Here is a 12,593-nt window from a genome sequence, read left to right as displayed (position 1 = left end):
GGCGCTGCATTCGCTGTAAGGCAGCAACTCTACCGCTGCGCCACCGTGCCATTTCTTAAATGGTCTTTTACAAAACATGGATTATAATTGGTTTTGACTTACCATTGGTTTCAAATGCTCGATCTGTCAATGCAGTACAATCGAGTTTACTTATTATTAACGTTTCAACTTCAACTTTTACTATATGGTTTTTATTAATACTTAAGGTTATTAAAATTCAGTATAGATATGTTGCTGTGAAGTAACAAGAATGTAGGGCAATTTTAGTGCTTGCCTGCAAAAATCATAAATGCTTTAAAGCAATTGGTCATGCTAAAAGTATCATCCTTCCCAATTTCACAAAATTCCTTCCTAATGTCACAAAATGCATGAAAGAACGCCAACTACAAATAGCACGTTGTTCATCAAAAACCATCATTATTTTCATTCAGCTTCCTCGTTCACACATTAATATCCATATCCAAATCATAGTTCTTTAGCTTACCGCTTTTCAAATTTTTAAAAATAAATTTCATTTCACTCATCCTACCACTTGTTTCCCGTTCTTTGTCATTTTCTTTTGGACCATTCCCTCTCTCCATAATACTTTGATTCTTTTGCTTTTTGTTTAAACTAGTCCAACTCCCGCATCTTTCTCTCTGATTTCTGCTTCTCTATGTACTTATTAAATGGCAATACATTATTTTCTTGAATATAATCGATTCACATTTTCTCTGTGAGCTCAGGCAGTATCAAATATATGACTAAGGCCATGAAACCAGTATTAGGAACAAGACGGAATATTGTAGCTCCTCAAAATCACTTGGCCAAGAAGTCTAGTAAAGTTTCAACTGAAAAAATACAATGACACTTCTTATGTGCTGGAATTGTTCAAAATCCATCATGCAAAGACCAGGCGTTCCCAGTCCTTCATGCTTGGCAGTTTTGGACAGCTTGAAAGCACTGAAGTCAGCTTATTGCACAAGCTGAAATGAGCAAATGTAATAAACATCTTGATAGGCATCAAAGCTGTTTGTCGGTCAAATTTAGCTGGTGTATTGAATCTTAATACCAGGAACAGCATCCAAAGAGATTCAAATTCAATGCCACAAAGAATGAGGGTAACATTCTGCAGCGACTTCTAGGAGATGGATCTATTGAGTCACTTATAACCATGTTCGACTGGGGATCAATTTTTCGACTGTTATACACAATGATAACACACATCAGAACTGCAACCTCTGTCAATTCGCAAAATCGATAGCTAGAAATTCTATAGTATACAAACATAACTTTAAGTCCTTAAAGGAGACTTTTAAGAACATAATTACCTTTATCGGTGACAGCGTACCACTGCAAGGAATGCTTTTGGTATGATGGCCTTTTGAATGACTGGCATTGTAAGTCTCGAAAGTTTGGCACTCCTGTTGGACAGGGGGGATTCTTGCATATTCTGTATTGTACACGGGAACCCTGACAATTTTTGCCTTCAGGACCAGGCCTGTAATGGAAAGAAAATAATTTAAGTTTTTGTCTGAGTTTAGTTTATTGTCACGTACACCAAGGTACAGGGATAGGCTTCTTGTTGCGTGCTATCCAGTCAGCAGAAAGACTATACATGATTACAATCGAGCAATCCACAGTGTACAGACACAGACTAAAGGGCATAATAATTTGAAACATCTGTTGAGAAAGCACAGTTCAACTGGGATAGATCCTACAGCTCTGCTTGAAAACAATCTCCTAAACTTCCTCAGAATCTGGAAGGCCAATATCATCTCAGGCATTATTGCAATTTTTCTCTGCAATTGGTGGAGCTTCTATGTTCCTTAAAAGGCTCTTGACAGAACAAGTCATTTTCACTGGCATATGATTTTTGCCCCAAATAATTTTTTATTGTCCTCACCATTTCCATAGCTATCAATTTGAACAGCAATTACATGTTGCACTTTAAGAAAATAATTTACTTTGAGCTGTATCTGTATTCACACACATTCACACATTCCCCTTTAAGGTGAAGGGGAATAGATTTAATAGGAAACTGAGGGGTAACTTTTTCACACACATGGTGGTAGGTGTATGGAACAAGCTGCCAGTGGAGGTACTTGAGGCAGGCACTATCCCAACATTTAAGAAACGGTTAGACAGGTACATGGATAGGATAGGTTTGTAGGGATATGGACCAATCGCGGACAGGTGGGACGAGTGTAGCTGGGACATGTTGGCTGGTGTGGGTATATTGGGCTGAAGGGCCTGTTTCTACACTGTATCATGCTATGACATTATGACAAAAGTAATTCTTTCTGCCGGTGCCACCAGTTTTATCATCAGAAAGAAATGAAAATGCCTTCCCTAATTATTCCCACTGGTTGAGCAGAACATGTAAAAAGACATTGAGATCTGTTGAAAAAGAATCAGATCCCGATTGTTTTTTTTGCTCCACGTAGATTATCTCATAGAAACATAGAAACATAGAAAATAGGTGCAGGAGTAGGCCATTCGGCCCTTCGAGCCTGCACCACCATTCAATATGATCATGGCTGATCATCCAGCTCAGTAGCCTGTACCTGCCTTCTCTCCATACCCCCTGATCCCTTTAGCAAAAAGGGCCACATCTAACTCCCTCTTAAATATAGCCAATGAACTGGCCTCAACTACCTTCTGTGGCAGAGAATTCCACAGACTCACCACTCTCTGTGTGAAGAAATGTTTTCTCATCTCGGTCCTAAAAGACTTCCCCCTTATCCTTAAGCTGTGACCCCTGGTTCTGGACTCCCCCAACATCGGGAACAATCTTCCCGCATCTAGCCTCTCCAACCCCTTAAGAATTTTATATGTTTCTATAAGATCCCCCCTCAGTCTTCTAAATTCCAGCGAGTACAAGCCCAGTCTATCCAGTCTTTCCTCATATGTAAGTCCCGCCATCCCAGGGATCAATCTGGTGAACCTTCTCTGTACTCCCTCTAAGGCAAGAACGTCTTTCCTCAGGTTAGGAGACCAAAACTGCACACAATACTCCAGGTGCGGTCTCACCAAGGCCCTGTACAACTGCAGCAGAACCTCCCTGCTCCTGCACTCAAATCCTCTTGCTATGAATGCCAGCATACCATTCGCTTTCTTCACTGCCTGCTGCACCTGCATGCTTGCTTTCAATGACTGGTGCATCATGACACCCAGGTCACGTTGCATCTCCCCTTCTCCCAATCGGTCACCATTCAGGTAATACTCTGCTTTCCTGTTCTTGCCGCCAAAGTGGATAACCTCACATTTATCCACATTATATTGCATCTGCCATGCATTTGCCCACTCGCCTAATCTATCCAAGTCACTCTGCAGCCTCCTAGCATCCTCCTCGCAGCTAACACTGCCACCCAGCTTCGTGTCATCCGCAAACTTAGAGATGTTGCATTCAATTCCCTCGTCCAAATCAATAATATGCACTGTAAATAACTGGGGTCCCAGCACTGAGCCTTGCGGTACCCCACTAGTCACTGCCTGCCATTCCGAAAAGGACCCGTTTATTCCTACTCTTTGCTTCCTGTCCGCCAACCAATCTAATTGACTGTCCAAACTATATATGCTAATGTAATGCTTGACACAAAGTTGCTATGGGGAATTGCAGAATTGCATACTCGATTAAAAAAATGGTGAGGTTAAAATTCAACCTTAACATTATTGTTCAGCTTGTGCAACAGCTTTAAGAAGCTTTAGACCGAGTTACATCTTCTGATGATAATAGAAGATATCAGACCGAAAACAAAAACAACACAAATGGCACCATCTTCATGAACATTTTTGGCAATCCTTTTTTTGTTTGTTTGTTTGCAAAATATGATATTTATCCAAATGATCCATTAGGACTAAAACAGGTAAAAGCTCTTCTGGATATTCTACATTTCTTATTACTACCCCTCATGCTAAAATATAGAACATATATAGAACATATAACAGATCAGCACAGGTACAGACCCTCTACCCACTGTGCCTGGGAAGTTAATTTAATCTCCTCTACCTGGTGCATAATTGAGATGAAAGGATAGGTTGACCGAAGAAACCATAAGCAGATGCTGGATTTCAAATGGGAAACATTCTTGGTTTACATAATTGCTTCAAAGAGCATGTTAAACTGAAGGTAGACACAAAAAGCTGGAGTAACTCAGCGGGACAGGCAGCATCTCAGGAGACAAGGAATGGGTGACGTTTCGGGTCGAGACCCTTCTTCAGACTGAATATGTATATCATGTAAAACTGCTCTCCGACTGACTTATTCAAGTGTTTCAAGCAACAATACGTGAAGTGATACAAACAAATAAAATGATTAAGATAACACAGCTGACGTACCTGGGATTATCACATGTCCGCTGCCGGAAATGTACCCCGGCATCACATGTTCGACTACAGGTGCTCCATATACTCCAGGTGCTCCATTCTCCATCTATGTAGTCAGGAAGAGGTGTTTTACTAACACATTCACCAACCTTACACCACTGCAAAGGGAAAAAGATCACCTTAATTGTCTTTACTTCCAGCACGCAGAGAGATCAAGTTACATGAAAATTCACCACAGGAATTCATTTGTAATTAAAACATCACAATTACTTGTAAATATGAACAGGAGTTTGTTAGTAGAAAATATTACACAATTAATCATTTAAGGAATGTATCTCTGATAGGGATCGGAAAAATAAAGGGAATTAATCAGTCGTAGAAAACTGGTGAAAGGACTTCAACCCGAAATATATCTGTTCCTCTTTCTACAGATACTGCCTAACATGATAAGTATTTTCATATTTTAAAATTTTTCCAATTTCTCAATCTGAAGGTGCTTCAGTTCAACCTGACACCTAAACTCGTGTAAAACTAACTCTTGGATAAAGGAACTGCAGATGCTGGTTTACACCGAAGATAGACAAAATGCTGGATTAACTTAGCAGGACTGGCAGCACCTCTGGAGAGGAGGAATGGGTGATGTTTCGGGTCTGAAGAAGTGTCTCAACCCAAAATATCACCAATTCCTTCTCTCCAGAGATGTTGCCTGTCTTGCTGGGTTACTCCAGCATTTTGTGCAAAACTAACTCAGTCAGGATTCGTGAATTGGCTGGTAGTTTGAGAAAGTGCGGCCACGGTGGTGCAGCGGTCGAGTTCCTGCCTTATAGCACTTGCAGCGCCGGAGACCCGGGTTAGGTCCCGGCTACGGGTGCTGTCTGTACGAAGTTTGTATGTTCTCCCCGTGACCGCGTGGGTTTTCTCCAAGATCTTTGTTTTCATCCCACACAGTCTCTCATTGAGTCAGTATGATTTTTGGAGGGAGAGAAAACTAATGTTTTGGGTAATTAAACTAAGACATTAACTGTTTTTCTCTCCATGATTTTGCTTAATCTGCTGAGGATTTACTTCCATTTTCTGTTTCTCTTACAGAATTGGTTCAAACGGCTTATAGTGACAATGATAAAAGTATCACTTCCAGCCACGGTTTGAAAAATAAATTATTTATTATTGCTGAACATAAAACCAGTCTGTAACAGCCTTTTTCAGAAAACAGAAACATGGAATTTAGCTACACAGCCTAAAGGCAGTTCCACTGTAACTTTACTGTCCCCTGGGAAGACTTGAACATTTTAAATAACATGACTGATTGCTGGCATGCAAACAAAGGTAAAATAAAGAATTTGAACTCCAAGCTGAATACTCAATGCCATTCAACAGTACTCTTCAATGCTGAATTCTGAATAAAGCTGGCCTCGTCAACATGTGAAAGACCAAGGACAAGTCATGGCACATGCTGATAATGTCTATCTTGGATTCACACCTCTCCCATCCATCTATCCAAATCATTTAGAATCGAAGGCATCTTACACAGGGGTCACTTGCCATTTCTGGACTGTAAGTACCTGACGACCATAATGTAAACAATCATTTTCTATGAGGCATGACTCTGCGAAGGAGTCTAACTTCCACTTTTCAACCCCAGTAAACATCACAGGAAAGGTACAATTTAAAATATTTTAAAAAACATAAACTGTTGAAGTAACTAAATGGGTCAGGGATCATCTCTGGAGAACATGGATTAGTGACATTTTGGATTGGGATCCTTCTTCAGAAGTCTGAAGAAAGGTCTCAACCCAAAACATCACCTATCCATGTTCTCCAGAGATGCTGCCTGACCTACTCAGTTACTCCTGACCTACTCAGTAGTATGACTCTATGGCTCTGAAACATTTCATAATACTTCATGTCATGATCCTTACTGCAGAATTTTGCCCTGCCTGAATCATTGCTTTTACATCACACCAGATTTAATAGATTTTTCATATTCAGCTGGTCCCATTGTATTGATAACAAGATTTCAAATCTTAGTATAGATAACAAGGAATCTTTATGAAAAGTGATAAATTCAAGATAGAATCACATAGTGATTTACACCATGGAAAGAGTTAGGAGATTTGAGATATGAAGGACCATTCTGCGAGATTTTGTTCCAAGATTTATTTTAACCTTGGTCAATTTCAACAATCTGGAGTCACCGCAAGATGAATGCCTGCCTTTATCTTACATTTCAAGCCAATGAAGTAATGCAGCAGGTCACGTTCACAACAGGCTTGACAAAGCAATAACCAGTCCATTACTATCTACCATTAGGACTGCAAAAATCACATACCTTGGTGGAATACACTCAGCCTCAGCTTGTTGGTACATGTGGAAGTGACATTTCTGTAGAATGATGATAAAGAACGTCCTGCTCACAAGATTTATTTTAACCTTGGTCAATTTCAACAATCTGGAGTCACCGCAAGATGAATGCCTGCCTTTATCTTACATATGGTGGATCTAAAACTAGTAACATGGAAGACTGTCAGCTGAAATTTATTGTTAATGGATATAGTTTCCCATACCGTGTAAGAAAATAACTGCAGATGCTGGTACAAATCGAAGGTATTTATTCACAAAATGCTGGAGTAACTCAGCAGGTCAGGCAGCATCTCAGGAGAGAAGGAATGGGAATGAGAAGGAATAGTTTCCCATACTGCTCATTATAAAATTTTAACAGTATTTTTCTTGGAGAATTTCCTGAAAACACATATCGGCTCCCAAAAGTAATTTTCTTGACCGAGGATAACATTCTGTATTGTTTCTTAACTTTAATTCTATGATTCTGAGGGTTCCTACCAAGGAGCTGCAAAGGATCTTTGCATGTGGTAGATGAATCAAGGTTTTTTTTCCTTTTCTCTTTATGAATCTCAAACACCTGATACAGTAATGTAGTAAATGAATTTCTTCTCTAATTTGTTTTATACATGGAAACTGGAACAACTAGGATCATCTCTACACCTTTGCAACATGGAAAAAACTATAGATTAAATAACTTATTTAACCAAAGGTATGTTTTGGATTAAGTTACAAGTTTTGAGAGGACTCATCACCCAGCTTAATCTTTGAGGCCAAGACACTCTCTCGTTCTGAATTCAGTTGACATCCATGGTGATCAACCAACCTTTCTTTCACAGCATCCACCGGATTTGAGTCCACACACAGAATTCATGGTGGGACAAACCCGAAATATTTTCAAATTATTTTATATGGTGGTTGCATCATCAAATATTGATATATTCTGAGTATAGGTCAAATCAGATTTCTGCTTGACAATCATCAAATTTCTATACTATTCTATATCTATTGACTGAAGTTATTGCAAGTTAGTCGCTATCAGAATGCCCCAAAGCAATTTGTATCTATGTTGTACTTTTGATTTCCTCTCTTCTGCAAATAGTAATTCATAAGGTCATAAGTGATAGGAGCAGAAATAGGTCATTTGGCCAATCAATACTCTGCCATTCAATCATGGGTGATCTATCTCTCCCTCCTGACCCCATTCTCCTGCCTTCTCCCCATAACCTCCGACACCCACCCAATTACCACTCCCCCAATTGTGTTGGGGGAGTGCTGATTTAAATACAAAATACTGAAATAGGGCAAAATTATTGAGATGAAAATAGATTGTGAATTGATCATGTTCTTATTTACAGGGGGCGACAAGATGAAGTAATTAAAAGACTTATTCTTGTTCCCATAGAAACAGGATTAATAATAATGATCAAAATGGATCAGGAGAAACATTTGTATGGGGGAAGTATAGAGGGATATGGAGGGAAAAACAGGGGATGGGACAATTTAAGCAGCACGTTCAAAGCCCTGGTGCATTGGGTCAAACGGTGTTATTCTCAACAGTATGATTCTCAAATAGCGAAGACAAAAGACTCCAGCGTTAGAGTGACACCACAGCTAGAATCATAGTTCTAAATGGGGATAGTGATTGTTGAGGTGCTGCCTCGGGTAGTGGTAGTGTCTGTGCAGAGCACATATCTCTTGTACTCTCTCAGGATGGCAAGATTTGAGATTTCAGATAAGCTGTTCCACCATGCAATTTTGTCCCTCAAGATGCGATGATGTGGTAAGGAACTGGGCTGACTTACCCTAGAACTGCTGAAGAAGTCTGTCTCTCTAACGGCTTTTGAACTTAGAAACCTCTGGGCAGTATGGTGCACCTGATAACAACTGCATGCAGGCACCAGGATAGCAAAAGGCACATAGAAGACAAACTATGAAGGATGCACAAGGAAATCTCATTCAGCTTTGTGTTGTATGTGGTATAATGGCAACTTCAGTCCTTTCCGATTGCCTTACTTCACAGTGGGTAGGAGTGATCGATCTTGGCGCAGAGCCCCAATAGAGAGATATTAAAGACGTTTCAGTTTAATTAATCGTTTATTGAAGTAATACTACAAACAGATTTGTATCTCTCCAAACTTTTCTCTCGTCGCAGGTCTGCTAAGAACTATATCTCGCCATACTCCTTGGGTCTGACCCCTCCCATCTCTGCATTTCCAGATATACTCCTAATTCTGGCTCCTCCCAGTCCACCATGCCCATATATGTATTAATCTCACGACAACCCCCAAATGTCCAAAAATAATACAGCAAGGTACAAAGTAATATAATATGCTAAAACAGCTAGCATAAACACAAATGGCTCCTCCACACCGGCCCCTAATTGTTCTACGTTTATAACAAAACAATTACCAATAAACATTAAAAGGAGCTATAAAACTTTACACATAATCCCCAAAAAAGTATGTACGATATGTTGGCATCTAATCTACTTTAGTGATTCTTCAACCTTTAAGGTCACTCGTCATTGCTGGACTCAGGTATCAGCTTCGAGGAGCAGACATATCTTCGTTATTGGTCTTTCCAAGATGTTGCTCTTAGTCTTGTCGAACTGTGCGCACAAGACCTTGTGGGGCAGTGGAATCGGCCACCAAGACAAAGTCACCTGTAGCAAAGCTTCTTTTGATGGTATTACCACCACCTTCTAGTGCTGATAGTTTTTCTTTGAATCTTTGTCTTTGACTGAAAGAGATGATTGCACTTTCTGCTTGGGAAAGATCTTCTGGACTTAAACATTGTCTGCGGAGTGTTGCTTTAAAGACTTGCATCTCCTTCTCAACCTTTTCTTTCAGTTTTCCAGGATCCTTTTCAAGGCTACTCACAGCAGTTTGAATTTCCTTTCTCTTTCGAGTCAATTGCAAGAGTGTTGCCTTTACTTTAAGAATCCAACCTATAGCAGTCTTCAGATTCCTCCATGATGGGCAATAGGTGATCAGAGAGTTTGTGATCTCTGGTTCAATGACAATGACGTTCATTATGATATCTTGCTTGATTTCTGGATCGTTAGCAGAGATTGCAGATTCCAAGTGAGGTTTTGGACATTCTCTGTCTGGTTTACAGAGAAACTCTGGTCCTTTGATCCATCTTTTACAGCTTAATAAGCGGTCTGCTGTTAGTCCACTAGAGGCTTCATTTGCAGGATTTTTCTTTGTGCTAACATATCTCCATTGTGATACATTAGTAGCATCCCTTACAAAAGAGATTCTGTTTGCTACAAATGTTTGAAAGCGTTTAGTTTCGTTGTTGACGTACTTAAGCACCGTTGTGCTATCGGTCCAGAAGATGGATTTGTCCAGTTGAAGCTGTAATTCTTTTTGCAGCATTGTGTCAACTATGACAGCTGGGACTGCAGCTGTAAGCTCCATTCTTGGAATCAACATCTTTTTTAATGGTTGCACTCTGGATTTCCCCATCATGAATGCAATATGCACTTCTTTGCAATCATTTTGCAATCTTAGATATGAAACAGTACCGTAGCCACTTTCACTGGCATCTGAAAAGTGGTGCAGCTGTGCATATCTGATTAGACCAAAGCTTGTAGGCTTCATGCACCGGTTCATTTTAAACTCCACATTCTTGTTGAGATCTGCTAGCCATCCTTCCCATCACTGAGAGGTTTGGGGTATATTTTCATCCCATCCAAGTTTCTCCTTGCAGAGCTCCTGCATAATCCACCTCCACGTCCTGCATAGTCAGCTTGGCTGGCAGAGTAAATGGTGCTAGAAATCCTAAAGGGTCATATATAGAGCTGACTGCAGACAAAATGCCACGTCTAGGGTGTGGTCGTTCCTGTGCAGCAATTCTGAACTTGAACACATCTGTTTCAACGCACCAGTGCAATCTCAGTGCTCTTTCCATTGGCAGATTGTCTTTGTCCAAGTCCAACTCCTTGATCGCTTTGGTTCTGTTTTCTAGAGGAATGGATGCCAATACAGTACGGCTGTTGCTGATCCACTCTGACAGCATGAATCCTCCCATTTGGCAGATTGCAGTCGGGTCCTTCACTTTCTGAACTGCTTCTTGTTCCGACGGCTTGGATTTTAAACAATCATCTACGTAGAAATTGTTCGTTACTGTGTTTGTCACCTCTGCTGAAAAGCGAGCTTTGTTATTTTCAGCAATTTTTCTTAAAGCAAAGTTTGCACAACTTGGTGACGACACGGCTCCAAAAAGATGTACCTTCATCCGGTATTCAAAAAGATCTTGCTGCACATCACCATCGGGCCACCACAGAAATCGCAGACAGTTAATATGCTTTTCTGATACCTTGACCTGATGAAAATTAGCTTTGATATCAGCCATCAAAGCAATCGGTTCTTGTCTGAATCTGATGAGAACTCCAATGAGTGAGTTGGTTAGGTCTGGACCCTGCAGCAGTTGGCAGTTGAGTGATGTTCCTTTGAAGACAGCACCACAGTCAAAGACCACCCTTAAAGTTCCTTTCTTTGAGTGATACACCCCGTGGTGAGGAATGTACCAGAGTTCTCCATCACTTCGATTTAGCTGGTCCACTGGTACCCTTTCAGCATAACCATTGTCAATCATTTCTGTGAGGAAAGATGTATATTCATCATAAAACTTCTCATTCTTGCCAAACTTGCGTTTCAGGCTCTGGATGCATTGCTCTGTAATGCAATGGTTATCTGGCATGCTGGCGTTTTCTTGCTTGAAAGGTAAGTCTAGACAATAGTATCCATCTGTCATCTTAGCTGAGCGATTCATAATGTCCAAGAACTTTACTTCTTCTCTGGACATTTCTTCTGTTTCCTTGCTGGTTCTTTCACTAGGTTTGCAATGGTTATTCAATTAGCAGCAGCAGGGCAGCCATTCCCATCCCTGCTGTCATGGTCTCTTCTCAGGGGACCATACATGACCCATCCCAGTAGGGTTTTCACAGCGTATGGTCCATCTCCTTGGCTGTTGATCAGCTCCCAGTATGGTCCATCCCCTTGGCTGTTGATCAGCTCCCAAGGTTCCAATATCAGGAATCTTGATATCCTTCAAGTAAGGCCAATGTTTCATGTCTTCTTGTCTAGGAATGTTTAGTTGAGAAACAGGCATGATCTTATGCGTGAACACATCTGATAGTTGAATAAAATCGTCTTCGTCCAGACTAGATATTTCCAAACCTGAGATAAGATGATTGGTCACAGGCTTCACTTGGTTCATGGTATGCAAGAGAATTTTGGTCCTTGGTCCTGAAATGTTCAGTCTTCTCATTAAGCTTTCTGTGCAGAAGGTAGATGAACTTCCATGTTCCAAAAATGCGTATGTTTGCAACACTGTACTCCCCTTGTGGCTTTTTACTTGTACTGGTACAATGGAGAAGATGCAGGTTTCATCACCTGCCCCAATATGCCCACACATCTGAGATGGGAGAACAGCATCACCCTTTATTGGCTTTTCATTCTGTTCTGCATGTTCTAATAGTATCTGGTTTCTTTTCTCTATCTTTTCAATTAACAATATCATGGCTTTCAATTATTCATCTAGTTTCTTCTGTTCTTTCTTTTTTCTCAGTTGTTCTTCTTTTATTTTCAACTGTCGTTTCTTCTGTTCTTCTTCTTCCTCAATCTCATGCTGTTTTTTTCAGGGCAGCAACCCATTTCATGACAGCAGAGAACTTTGAAGGTCCACATGATGAAGAAAAAACATTTTCCTTTACGGAATCCTTTCTGATGTCGCTACATTGTACATACTTGTACGTTGCTTGTATGTTGCTATCCCTTTAAGACGCATTGACTTAAAGCCATATCTTCTCAAGAATTCAAAACAAACTGATATCTTGCGATGCTGAAGGTCACTTCTTTGTTCTCAGCATTCCTGGTTTTCAGCAGCTGTTTTCCAATACAGCTTCTGAAATACAGCTTTTCCAATGAAACTTAATG

General features: G+C 40.4%; 1 protein-coding gene across 1 annotated transcript in view; it reads right to left on the bottom strand.

The window, feature by feature from the left end:
• The window catches only part of LOC144592394 (A disintegrin and metalloproteinase with thrombospondin motifs 19-like), a 308,520-nt gene that overhangs the window by 109,735 nt on the left and 186,192 nt on the right, over positions 1-12,593 (bottom strand). Inside the window, exons 12-13 of the mRNA XM_078396960.1 lie at positions 4,321-4,466; positions 1,311-1,480 (exon numbers count right to left, since the gene is read on the bottom strand). Of these exons, the coding sequence (XP_078253086.1) occupies positions 1,311-1,480; positions 4,321-4,466 (316 nt within the window). The remainder of the gene's footprint in view (positions 1-1,310; positions 1,481-4,320; positions 4,467-12,593) is intronic.

This window comes from Rhinoraja longicauda, chromosome 3 (genome assembly GCF_053455715.1).
Source record: "Rhinoraja longicauda isolate Sanriku21f chromosome 3, sRhiLon1.1, whole genome shotgun sequence".
Lineage (NCBI taxonomy): Eukaryota > Metazoa > Chordata > Chondrichthyes > Rajiformes > Arhynchobatidae > Rhinoraja > Rhinoraja longicauda.
The sequence above is the reverse complement of the archived record's forward strand: the minus strand, read 5'-3'. Positions and strand labels throughout refer to the sequence as shown.